We start from the raw sequence: 13,610 nt of genomic DNA on the forward strand, positions 1-13,610 counted from the left end.
AAACATAAGTGGTTTTCAGTGTTCTTGTAATTAGAATTACATGGCTGCTTAAGTTTTGTAATAGATAGTGAAAAAAAAAACCTGCTGAGTAAAATGTTTTGATCAAAATACAAAAAGCATTCCCGCGGGACACTAGCCCACCAGCCCTCGTGGTAGCATACTAAGCCCAGTAGTAACGAAAGGTTGCATTATATGGCGCGCGAGGAGCGGAACGCCGCAAAATTGAATTGACCTTAGCAAACCTCAATCGCCTTTATCTTGGTAGAAGTGGGTCGGGAGAAGTGTGTGAGAGGTGAGCGGTAAAGAAAAGAGGCATTTACCGTACGTGGCATCTGCGGGGGGCGACTATCGTCTTTTGATGACATTGGCAACAAAGCAAGCAGATGCACTGTTATTTTTTGGCTCTTACCTCAGCTTGCAACGTGTCACTACAATTAGCATTGAAAGCCGATTTTAACAATGATGATAGCACAAAGTTGACTGACCAGCCCTCGTGATGCTTTAGAAGCTTTAATGAGCAAGTTTGTTCTTGAGAGTAAAAAGGTTAACTTTGACTTCGAAATCGGCGAAAAACACCAATGTCAATTTGGCCTTCCATGGCTTTTCGCCACGCACCAGCTTATCCTTGCCATTTTAGCATAATGTAACCTACAGTTGCCCTCGAATCTGTTCTAGCGCAGCTTATTCCATGACATACTGACGAAATCCAAATCAAGAACTCAGATCCCCATCCTCCGGAGGGGCGTCCGATCCCAGCTGCTTGTCGAAGCTTTCACCTCTCGTCTTTCGAACCGGTAAGTGTATTAGGAGTCTCCTTGTGTTTGTACCCGTCACTGAGCAGCATTTGTGCATTAGGATGGGCTTACTGAAATCCCGGTGACAAGAGAGGAGGCGCAAGCTAAAATATTGTTCTGTTTTTAGGTTGTTTTTGGGGAATGCTTTTTGCCGGCACATCGATTCTAATACCTAGCTGGATCTCATATACCTCGGTGTGCTAATCCGGATAATGCCTATGGTATTCTTTGAAAAGTTCGAAAGCTGTATTATCATCTTGCCGTAAGTTTTTACAAGCAAAAAATTATAAACGTTGTGTAACCGCTAAAAAGTGTAGAAACATTGTGACACGTGACTCAGTTTTTGCGTTAAGCTAGATATGTACTCCGAGCACATGTTTGCATAGGCCAAATCTCGTGGAATGTCAGAGCAAAAACATAGTTATGGAAGGAGGATTTCCACCGAAAATCAATAATGTACTTTTGAAAGTTAAGTACCAGGCCACTAGGCGTAATGACGTAATTATTCTGCAACAATGAATCAGCTGTGACTATCTCAGATTGTATAACGCTCCACATGGCTTTGTTGTTATCAGTAAGGGGGGGGGGCATACATATCGTTTTTTTCGTATCGAAATGACAGCAGCGCACTAGACATTGATCGTTTCAGATTAGACAGATGTAGTTCCTGTTGAATCTTGTGTTACCCCTTGCCCACTTAATTATTTTGCGTGTTTCAGCTGGATTTTTGGCAAAAAAGGAGAAAGCTGACGTCGCTGTTCAATTCATGTACGGATTAAAGTGACCTTTACAAATATAGATCGGCACTAGGGATTCCAGGTTTATTTAAAATTGTTTGTAAGAAAACACCACTAAGCCTGGTGTGCCGCGCTGTGCCAAGCGGCCTATCAAATAATTACAACTGCTCAGTTACCGGTATAGGTTCATTTGCGGACTTTTCAAAGCCCCTAAGTATGACTTTTTAATTTATCCTAGCTCGAAAATGTACACACAGAGAGAATAAGCGTTTATTGTAGTCCAGAGGTGGGCTTGTGTTGAAGTTTCAAAGAGAATACTGTGTCTTCCGTGAACTTCCTCGTATTACTTTGCCGTTGTCAGTCGCAGTAATAAAAAAGGCGGCCACCTTCGGAATTGAGATGCGAAGACTGAGAAAACAGCAGAGCTGGTTATCTTAAACAGCTGTAACTTGGCTTTTATACATCTATACCTTGTCCCTTCTTCCCTTCTTTAGCTTGAACGTGGCCTTTTCTATGGCTATTAACTTGACATTTTCCATTGCTTTGACTTGGCTATTTTTAGCTTTATATTAGCTGTTCGGTAGCTTTGACTTGGCCTCTTCTACGGCCTTTTAACTGAGATTTCCAGTAGTGTTCTCCCACACCCTTCACAACTGTATTCTTTTCTTCTAGTAAAGCTGCTGCTATTGCTGGTAGTGAAGACCACCAACTCCGCTGTTTCCGCAGTCGTCGCATCTATATTGCGGAGGTGGTCAAATTTTTTACTTTCCGCAGTTCTCGCCCGGAATTACGGAGCTTCTCTACGCTGCTTGACATGCTCACGATCGGCTTCTCGCTTCCTTCGCCGACGCTCTGCTTCTCCCTCGGGAGAGAGCACTTTCCTAGGGCCACCCATCTTATCGGTAGATCGGACACTGATGGCGCCGAGTACTCGCCGTTTCTCTCAACTAGGAGAACACCAGAACGTCAGAGCTTACGTCATCACTAGGCGCAGCCAATCCCCGACGCGCGCGTCCCCACACTAATACCTGCGGTGCGGCACGCACTCCCCACACCTGATAGTCGGCCCCTTGGCTCCTCGACACTTCTCACACTTCTTGGCCTAGCATTTTCCTCCGCTTTATTTTGCTGCACCGATTTTTGAGCGACGCCCGGTACGGCTGCAACTGAAGCTTAAACATCTTGGAAGGATCCTCTACTTTACATGACGTGAAGGCTGGCGTCAAATCGTGTAGCCCCCCAAGCCTGACACCCTAAGTCGTTTAAATAAATAATCCCGCAAAAAAAGTGATGCTGCAGTTCGTTATTCTGGTCAACAACCCCAACCTCTTCGGTGAATTATAGGACTCCAATAAACCCGCTGTGGGGACACAGTGGCTAAGGCGTTGCGCTGCCGAGCACGAGGTCGCGGGTTCGATTTCCGGCCGTGACGGCCGCTTTTCTGATGGAGGCGAAAAGCAAAAACGCCCGTGTGTGCGAGATTTCGGCGCACGCTAAAGATCCCCATGAGGTCAAAATTAATCCGGAGCCCTCCAATACGGCGCGCCTCACCACCTGCGTCGCATCGGCGCGTTAAGCCAATCAATCAATCAATCAATCAATCAATCAATCAATCAATCAATCAATCAATCAATCAATCAATCAATCAATCAATCAATCAATCAATCAATCAATCAAACAATCAATCAACCCGCCGCGGTGGCTCAGTGGCTAAGGCGTTGCGCTGCTGAGCACGAGGTCGCGGGTTCGATTCCCGGCCGCGGCGGCCGCTTTTCTGATGGAGGCGAAAAGCAAAAACGCCCGTGTGTACGAGATTTCGGCGCACGTTAAAGATCCCCAGGTGGTCGAAATTAATCCGGAGCCCTCCACTACGGCGCGCCTCATCGCCTGCGTTGCGTCGGCGCGTTAAACCCTACAATCAATCAATCAATCAATCAATCAATCAATCAATCAATCAATCAATCAATCAATCAATCAATCAATCAATCAATCAATCAATCAATCAATCAATGACTCCAATAAGTTTTGGTATATAGCAAACATAGCTCAATAGAGAACAGGGAATTTCTTAGAAATAAAATCGCAAAAATTAATCTTGTTTTTGCCTGTTCAGATATTGGTCTCGCGATTGAAGTGAAAGTAGAAGGCTCAGTTTGTAGCGAAATCCTAGCTTGGACAGACGATCGCGTTCATCGTATCGGTGATGTGCACGTGATGGGTAGCTGGCTGTACACGTGTCGATGGCGTGGCATTGAATCTGCAGTTTTCAGCAATTCACCTGGTCTTTTCCCGGGAGAAAGGGAGGTGCGTTATCCGGTGCTTTTGTTCGTATTTAGTTAATTACTGATGGGCGTCCGCGTTGAACTTTGGTGACAGTACAGCGCTTTGTTCCTCCCTTGTTACGCCATTCACTTCTCTCTCTTCTTCCGAAAGCCCTTCTATTCCTTCACTCCTTCCCTCTTACAGCTGGGAAGCTTCACACTTTCGCTCGCCAATTTTACTGAAGTGCACTTAAGCTTGCGGGTTGAAGATAAACTTACTACGAGACGTGCGTATTTTGCGCTTACCCTATACTTCTTTGCTGCAGTTTAAAGTTTCCACACCAGCGCACACGGAAGTTTTTGTTCCCATTGCCGGTCATGTCTGCAATGCGAAAAATGGGGTTATTTTTGTTTTTACAAGTTTTCTGTAGCAGTTCGCTGCTATGGTGCAACGCATGTACCAAGTAGACTGAGATGTTTCCTTTGTGAACATGAACTTTAGCTTTATAATTATCGCGGTGTCCTGAACGCCACAGGCATGTACCCTTGGTGGTGTCTGTCCTCAAATACTGATTTTTGCATCAGGAGACTTGAGTGGCATGCAAGTTGTATTTCAGGCTTTGTTTAATAGACCGTGCCAATCGTTTGCAATTTACCTTTTACAAAAGAAAGCTGCTGCGCCGCATAAGGGGCGTAGAATTGCCAAATTGGCAGGTAAATTCTGACTATGCAGGTCGGTCTTAAAAACGGGGCCACCATACAGGTGTTTGTCAGAGAGAAAGGGAGAAAATAAACATTTACTGAAACAAATGGCGGCGGCACCTTAGCTGAGGCCAGCCCATCACTCGATTGATGGGCTGACCTCAGTTGAGGTGCCGTTGGGCCTTGGTTCTAGCCCCTGGAAGGTGACCGGAATATCATCTGGCTAGCGTTGTCAGAGCTGACCATACCTAACATCTCTCCCAACTGCTCGGGAGAAACGTTAAGGATGGAGGCGGGAGATGGAGTGTGCTGGCAGGCCGACACCACATGGTAGGGGACTGTACTTTCGTGTGCAAGCGTCAACTTATTCGTATGTGTGCATGTTTTTAAGTGACGTGCACATTGCATATGTCGTTGGCCATACCTAATCATGTCACTAAGTGCGAGATGGTGAATGAATTCTGGTATAACTGCATCTCTGCACGTTCGTGTTCCACCCCACTACACCTGTGCTCCCCCTACAGCACACCGACAAGCTCTTGTTACCCTTACAAGTAAACCATAAGTTCTGGAATCGCGGCAGATTGTGCGGGGTCTTTTTCTTGAGGCTGCTTTCATCTCATTAGAATCATAGCTTTGCAAAATACATTTCGGCAAGTTCTGCGTGTATATACAAGAAGGTGTATGTTACAGTAAAGAAAAAACAATGTGACCGGTGACGGCCTTATTCTTTCTCCAGGAACCGGAAGGCGAAATCTCAGTCACCAAAATGGTCATTCGTGGCAAATCTGACCCGCGTGATGTGGATAGATGCACTTCGCGTGCTGTTGTGCCTCTTCGCCTACTTCGCCTGTATTTTCGCCAGGATTTCGGCGCTCGAGTGAGTTATGCCCTCATGTCTTTTGTCACTTTAGTAGTTGTTGATCCACTACTCGAACACTGCTTCGCTTAGCACCAAAACATCTTTGACATTGCTGTAAGTTCGCCGTTGCGGGAAAAAATACCACGAAAATGCTGTGCACTCGCTAGCGCATGCCTCGCGGCGACCACCGAGCGTCCTCGCACACGCAGTGGCTATAGCAAAAAAAAAAAAAAACACCTCCACCGCTGCTGTCAAGCGCTACTGCGCATGTAAGAAAACCTCTGCATAATGCTAAAGATGAAAAGACACCCTGCATGGGAGAGGTCCCCACGACCGTCGCATTCTCTAGAAGCCATTATGGATAATTTGAGACACGCCTACGTGTGTGCCAGTCCTTCCGGAGACGATTTGCAGATACCGCCACCGCTGCCTCTGGTCGATGACGAAGAGCTGCTGGAAGTTTGCAATGCTGAGGATGACTTTGCGTCCCCCACTCGCTGCGAAGAAGACGACGAACAATTTTCTAGGCACACGACGATTAATTCTAGCAGCGCAACTATGCAAATAAACAATGATACTGAAACTTAACTATGGGTCCTGCAATTCCCACCTATAACATATTCGCCATTGAAGTCCTTCGCGTGAGGCCAAGCTTCCCTAAATGTTTTTGTTGGGCCGTAAGTTCCGAGCTGGTCAGCCGGTCAACTCGCTGCTCGTAGGTTGGGTTGGAGATGGGTGATAAGGGCGGGAGTTGCTGGCGCTCTTACACCAAGTGGTATAGGCGCGAGGGGTTTGACAGTATTGCTGAGTATTGATGAGTATTGCTGGCAGTATTGCTGGAAATTCAATACAAACTCGCCCAGAAGTGCGCATTAATCAGTTTGAAAGTAGGTGTGGTATTGGGGTAGTGAGAATTTTATGCTAACACGATACAGCAGCTTGTCGGAATATTCCAAACAGGAGTAGTTGTAGAATTCGACGAAACAATTTTTATTTGTCTACACGCAGCCGGTATAACGTAGCGAGAGAGAGCGCGAGATAATTTTATTAATTAAGGGTGCTCCGGTGGTCCGGGTATGAAACTGAGGGCCAACTCTGCCCGTTCATGACTTGAAGCGGTACGAAAAACACGGACGAAGGAACAGAGTAGACGAGACAGGCGCTATTCAAATATCATGGCAATTATTCACCAACAAGCCCAGCAAGAATTTCTTCTCTGCCCGCTCAGTTAGCCGTCGCTGGCCTTAAGCGCTTGAGTCAGCCAGCCACTCCTGCCACTTCGAGAAGGTAGACGGTGGCGTGAGGTATGGGCGGGTTTCTGGGCGCGTTTGAAAAGTGTGTGATACATGTCCGGGTGCTCGCCGCAGTATGGGCATTGTACGGTGCCTTCCTTTTTTTTTTAATTTGTGTATCATGTAAGGAGTGGGAGGGGACCGGGTCTGTATTTGTCTAAGTATAGCCGAGTGCTGTCGTGTTATTGCACTCTAAGGGGTCGGAAAGAGCTGTTTGGAAAGGCCTCCTGAAGAGCTTTTTTTTTTTTGCGATAGAATGCCCGTTGGCATAAAAATAACTTATTTACAAATATATTGCTGCTGCGTAAGAAGGGCACTGCGTTCGGATGACCGTCAGCTTGGGTAGCCAAAAGGTGTGCTCTTCCGTGTCGAAACCAGTATGGCAACCTCGGTAAGGACCTACACTTTTCTACAGGCTGCGAGTGTAATCCTAAGATAATTGTCCCTTCAACCGGGCTTTTAGGTTGTTGCGGTAACCTGCTTATCTGCGCAGGCTCATGATCACCAGCGTTGGTGGAGCGGGAATGGCTACAGCGTCGTTGCTCTTCACGACCGCGTGCATAGGCGAGTGGCTCATGTCGAGCTACTACATGGACTTGCTGGGTGTGATCGGTTCACGCACGCGGGCGCTCCTCCAGGGTGTAGTTTTCCAGAAGGTACGTAATCAGGAAAAGCTATTTTAGGGATTGCGTCACGTGAACTTCAGCTCTAAGCGTTCGCTGGGCTTAAATGTAGTTCGACGGAAAACCTCCCGACCAGTTCACAACAATGTCCGGAATGTGTTAAAAGTTGTATGCAGGGTGTCGAAACGGAACCGAACCGAAAACCGGAACCAAACCGGTATTTGTCTCAGAACTGAATCAGAACCCGAACCGTTATTTTTGAGCCACGGAACTGAAAAAAAAGAAAAAAAAGAAATAGCGGTTACCGGTTCACGACGAAACGGTTCGACCATTCGCTGATGGGTAATTTTAGATAAGATCGAACGAAGTGAAACTGGTCGACCACTTCAATTTGTAGAAATATTTTTATATGATAGCTTGATTATTACAATTTTGAGAATCAGCAATATTTTTCCCGAGAAATATTTTGTCTAACCGCAAAAAAATTTGGAACGTGACAAGGTGGACCCCTGCCGCTACATGCACGTGCGGCTCGGCCAACTTTAGTGACGTCTAGCTACGAAAATATTTACTAGGGGCAATTTGTAAATTTTGTGCACATTTTAAACCTGGTGTAAATTTATTTTAAAAAGTTTTGCTTCAGTCACGCGTATAGATTTTTCTCAACAAAATGTTAAATTCGGCTCTGAGCGCAATTTGGCTCGAACTTTCAGCTTAAATATTACAAAAAGTACTTAAGTTACAAACTTGAAATTCTACTCACGTGTGCTCCGTACACTTCTTAACAAACACGTCGAATATTATAATTGTATATTATACGGTTAAGACTCAGCGGGCACGCAAGTGTGAAGAAAAAAATTGAAAGACAAATTTCAGATGCTAATATAAAAAAAAACATATCTTCGATTTTTCTTAGCTGGTCCTGTAGCCTTCACGCATGTTCCTCACCGCTGCCGGACCGGTTTCCAGCGACGGAAAACGAGTGCCGAAACGAGTCGCTTTCCGCATTTGTGTTTAAACCTTAAATGGACCCTGCAACACTTTTTCCAACTTTTTTTGAAATCTTAAATGCCGGCAGAACGTAGTCACCCAACACTCCGAGTACTTAGATTAGGGAATCGCAAAGTACCTCAGCCAAACATTACTGCCTTATGCCCATCAGACAATTTGTAAACTCGCTCGAAAGATTTTTCTCTCTTTCCCGGTCTTGACGTTCTTCGACGGCTCGAATTACGTCACTAAGGCCATGTAGCGGCTATTGGCCGGTTTTCCTTCAGTTCAACCAATTAACACTTTTCGATAGCAACCTTAAAAAAAGCCACAAAAACAAAGGAGAAATGAAAGGCTTATCTGGTGCGACGAGCAAATCACGCAGCGCCGCTCCGTGCTGGCGATAAGTATAGCTTTTGCAGTGGTTCCAGACGGGAAGGAAAGAGTGAAAGGGCTTATCGAAAGTGTTACAGGGTCCCTTTAACGGAGCCCCGTTCTTTGCTCACGTGGCCAGTGGCAACACGCGCTTGTACTATTGACGCGCATCCCTTTCGGCCTAACTTTGCGCTGTGCAGGCGACGATGCTATCGAGCACTGCCACCGAACCAACGGGCTATGTAGCCTCGCTGCTGGGCGTGGACTGCAACCAGTTGTGCGTCAGCATCTACTCCATGCCGCTGACCTTCTGCGGCGTGACCACCATGCCCCTACTGTTTTGGATGCTGGCACAGAGGGCGGGCGTGGGACCTGCGCTCTGCTGTGCTGCTTGGGTGGTCTTGACCCTGGTCATGCCACTGGTGTCAGCACCGCTTCAGAAACGCTTCTGGGTAAGAGTGGTGACCGAAGTATCCAGCAATGAGGACAGAAGTTTGACAGAAAACAACATTGAAAGATCGGTGAATGCCTGGAACGAGCACTCACAGGAGGTGATCAGTCGTAAGAGCTTTACAGTCGCTAGAGCAGATGAAAGACGCTGCAGCTCTTGTACCTGCATCTATCTGCCCATCGCTTGCCTTTGACATTCGATTCGGCAATAAAATAGGCGTAATTGGAAGTTCAGCCTTCCTATCATTTATGTGATAAACATAAGACCCTGACTGATGTAACAGGACAGATGCGAGGACTGTGAGGGTACCGCAGCCATGGAGAAACGCGAACCTAATTCTTACCCATGAAAACGGTGATGTCAGAGCTTAGACGAATTCGGAGGGGCACTAAGAACTGCTTACTTGTGAAAATGTGAAAGCATTACGTTTTATTTTAAGCTACGCTATCTTCTATGTCTACTGGTAGGTGTGTCGGGGTTTTGTCGTGTGTTGCAAGAGTATCTGCATCGTGAGAGGGATTATGCCTGGCATGTAATCCTCTCTTCGTAACGATTGCGATGGTTTCGGCTGGTGGTGGTTGTAGCTGTAGTGAGCGCCTGTCCCTTTTCTCGCCGCGCGACAATTTTGTGTTCCATTCCATCTCATTCCTAGGCATATTTCTGTGGGCTGCCGCGTGTTACAGCTGCGGCGTCATTATAGACACTTCAAAGTCCGTCGCACCACAGACAGCACAGGCTCGCACAAACGTGTATAGTAATGTGATTGGGTCATCTCCATACCATTGCATTATGCTCCTCCGATTTCGGCGTTTTTCTCCCTCACTGTGGCCTAGACATACTAAAGAACCCTAGTTAGCACTGCATATAAGCTTTGCCTTAAAGGTGCTTTTATACTTTTGTAATTGGCAATATTACTCCTCTAGGAATTTAGTGACGCGACTGCGTCCCCTCAAGGTATGGTTGACGAACATTGTTAATACGCAGATTTATTCGTCTTACAAAAAAATATATCATGAAGCATTCACATTTTTTTCTTACAGCGCAGAAATATCAAGGCTCGTGACGAAAGGCTGAAGTACATGTCCGATCTACTATCGACCGTCCGTGTGGTAAAGATGTACGCTTGGGAAGATGCTTTGGGAGAAAACGCACTGCGGTCGCGAGACGTCGAGCTCAAGTGGCTGTTCCGGGCCAATGTTCTTGACGCCGTTCTCGATTCTCTGTACGGCTCCTGCAGTGCAGTGGTGGGTTTCCACATTACTACAACATATCCTGACAATAACCTGTGACAACTAGGAAAACCTGCAGTCTTATGCTTACAAGTATACGCCAAACGAAATGTTTCCTGCAATTTGTGTGTAATATTGCCAATGCGGATTTCTTCTAAATTGGCGTCGTTGCTGATAAATGTCTCCGAGAACACATTTAAAATGCCATCTAACATTTCAAAACTGACGCGGAGGCTTATTAAATATCATAACGAAAAAAAGTAACTATGGTAAAATGCATGACAGCAGCTAGAATAGACCAGTACTTTCTTCGCGTCGAAAATCGACAAAACATTTAACAAGGCACAAAGTTCGTAGTTTTAAAGGTACAGGCTGGCCTGCGGGATTGGTGTGCGTGAAATAGCGAATTTAATTTTAGGTCTGCGAAATAATGTGGAGTTAAAAAAATGTTCGACCTAGTTAACAAGGCTTCCTCGCATGCTCCCTCCCCCCCTTCCAGAAAAAAAATTGACAGGCCGGGACAAAACCGGCTGCACGTGTTCAACACACCTGTAAATAGAAGAAAGATATATATTATGAAAGGAGCAATAAAACACTTTAATGAAAACATGAAAGTAATGGTTTGCTCTTTTTGTTTCAGTTGATGATCATTCTTTTCTCAACAATGGATCTTTTTGGACACCAGGTTGTTTTAAGCCCAGCTCTTTCTTTCACATGCATATCACTCTTGTACGTTGTCGACTTGACTACGAACAGCATCTCTGAAGTGTTCAGAACTGCTAGCAAGGTATTTTCTCCTTCAGGTCTGTTTTTATATATCTAGTGCAATCATTAAGAACTGGTCATTTTATACCGCTGGTTTTAGTCTTTATGTAACGAAATCGATTGATTGATTTGATTGTAGGGTTTAACGCGCCGACGCAACGCAGGCGATGAGGCGCGCCGTAGTGGAGGGCCGGATTAATTTTGACCACCTGGGGATCTTTAACGTGCGCCGAAATCTCGTACACACGGGCGTTTTTGCTTTTCGCCTCCATCAGAAAAGCGGCCGCCGCGGCCGGGAATGGAACCCGCGACCTCGTGCTCAGCAGCGCAACGCCTTAGCCACTGAGCCACCGTGGCGGGTATGTAACGAAATCAATATAGGATAACAGGGGTGGAGGGTCTGTCGAGGGGTCCTGATGAAGTAGCGAATGGTTAAATTTTCAACAGCCATGGCCACAAAAAGCGATCTTTACTGATTAGCTGTGGATTCAAACGAGTCTCAGCAGAATCATTTGCACAGTTCAGATTTTTACTGCCATAGCCCTTTCTTTACTCATGCACGAATGTACAGCTCATAAGCTTCAGTGTACGCGAAAGTCGCCAACATATGCTCGCTTCATCTACGCCCTGCGGTAAGATAAGCGCTCAAAACAAATATGGTGCCTTGAGCAGCAGTTTTAAACCGACGCGCCTGTAGGTATGTACCGGAGTATTGAGACAAAAGGCATATATGCCGGTTGAGGCCGCTTCTAGCGCGCGCTAACGCGGTTCACTTTGCGGAAGAAGTGAAAGCCTGCAAACAAAACGATACGGGCCTGCCAGTCACGGAGAACTTTCAGCGGCAAGTTCGGAAACAGAGAGAGAGAGAGAGAGAGAGAGAGAGAGAGAGAGAGAGAGAGAGAGAGAGAGAGAGAGAGAGAGAGAGAGAATAAACTTTGTTACTAGCGTTGTAATGTGCGCTAGGGTCCTCAGTCCAGCAGGAATCCATGCGAGATGCAACAGCCGGGTCTCCGACGAAGGGAGAGGAGCCGCCAGCTCTGCTGTTTCGCCAACCTTGCACCACTAGTGGAAGCGTGACAATTTTTTTGGACACCGCCATTTAAACGCATGCTCGTCATCAATTCTGCCATGTGCGTCACAAAGCAGAAATACCGCTCTTTATCCACCTACATGCCGCAATACGGCAAAAGGGAACCACTGTAACAGTTTTCAGAGATAACTTGCTCATTTTACTCAATTCACTTTTTTCGGTTCGAACGTGGAAGCTCAGCGTTAGCACAGCAAAATGTTTACAAAATTAGCCAACGACGATACCAGCACCTTCATAACGCTACAGCAAAATAATCGACAAATCGAAGATGGGTACATTAGCCGGAATTCGGGCTATGGCCTCGAGGTGGCGGGATGTGCTACTCCTGTGAGGATGGCTAGCGCCTCCACATTTGGTTTAGTTTCTCAACGCTACTGGCGTTTATGAAAATCTCCCTGAGGTGAGAATTGAAGGAGCGTATGCATAGATAAACCGTTATACTCTAGGACAAGCTATAAGTGCTTGTTTCACATATAAGATGTGTGGCTAACTAACTTGATGTTTATAGTGAAGAATATCTTGAAATGTTTGGTTTCCTTGAGCTAGCTTTCTGCTCTTAATTTTGCAAACAGAACAACCTAGAACGCTCTAATAGGGACGGTTCTCTTCCCGTCTTCCCATTGCTGCAATTTATTGAACGCCCATGCCTCTCCATAGTTTATGTAGCATGCATGACATATCGCGACATTGTAACGGCAGTGACGAACCTTTGGGTACGTGCCCCTGTACTGGTATTTTTGTTGCTGATATTTTGCAGGCGACTGTTGCTCTGAGGCGAATTGCTGCGTTTTGCAGCGCTGAAGAGATCGACGAGAAAAAAAGAGATCAAGGGGCGGAGTTTGGGAAACGAAAAGGTAACAACGTAGTTTCTCTGTTTTTGGTGAAAATAGCTGAAACAACGCTTAAACGCGAATGGTTTCATAAAAACCTTTGGACAGAAACAAAAGATAATCGTTGTTATTCCTGGTCAAATAACAAATCCAGTTTAAACTAAAAGAAATTACTACGTTTAGCACAATAATATGCATAAAATAGCACTAAATTCGCTGAATGCTAGGTGGATGATTAGCTCTCAAGTAACAGCAGATCTACGACTTGGGTTGCTCAAATATTAAAGGCATCATAAATGTTCATATAAGGTAAGCTAAGGCCATGGTTGCTGAAAGTCTTCGTGCACTTTAGGTTGCATTGAATAGTAATCACCACCACCACCACCATCATCATCATCATAATCGTCGTCGTCGTCGTCGTCGTCACTCTAACCCTATTTAAGTCCACTGCACGACGAAGGTTTCTCCCATTGACCTCAAACGGCTGTTATCCTGCCATGCATGAGTCCAATCTTTGCCTCCGAATTTTCGCATTTCGTCGCTCCATAGAGTTATGGAACCTTTCCCCTTCTAGTCCCGTTTTTCGTTAGCCACTCTGTTAACCTGGTT

The 13,610-nt window shown here is 45.9% G+C and overlaps 1 protein-coding gene across 2 annotated transcripts in view; it reads left to right on the forward strand.

Annotated features, from left to right (window-relative positions):
* LOC144151373 (ATP-binding cassette sub-family C member 2-like) overlaps positions 1-13,610 on the forward strand; it is a 53,195-nt gene that overhangs the window by 14,936 nt on the left and 24,649 nt on the right. For both annotated transcript variants that reach the window (XM_077682405.1, XM_077682404.1), the window contains exons 7-13: positions 681-794; positions 5,234-5,374; positions 7,142-7,304; positions 8,837-9,088; positions 10,128-10,331; positions 10,957-11,103; positions 12,929-13,025. In XM_077682405.1, coding sequence (XP_077538531.1) covers positions 681-794; positions 5,234-5,374; positions 7,142-7,304; positions 8,837-9,088; positions 10,128-10,331; positions 10,957-11,103; positions 12,929-13,025 — 1,118 coding nt within the window. The remainder of the gene's footprint in view (positions 1-680; positions 795-5,233; positions 5,375-7,141; positions 7,305-8,836; positions 9,089-10,127; positions 10,332-10,956; positions 11,104-12,928; positions 13,026-13,610) is intronic.

Source organism: Haemaphysalis longicornis, unplaced genomic scaffold, assembly GCF_048455015.1.
Source record: "Haemaphysalis longicornis isolate Haplotype H1 unplaced genomic scaffold, Haemaphysalis longicornis Haplotype H1 scaffold_9, whole genome shotgun sequence".
In the NCBI taxonomy this organism is placed as follows: domain Eukaryota; kingdom Metazoa; phylum Arthropoda; class Arachnida; order Ixodida; family Ixodidae; genus Haemaphysalis; species Haemaphysalis longicornis.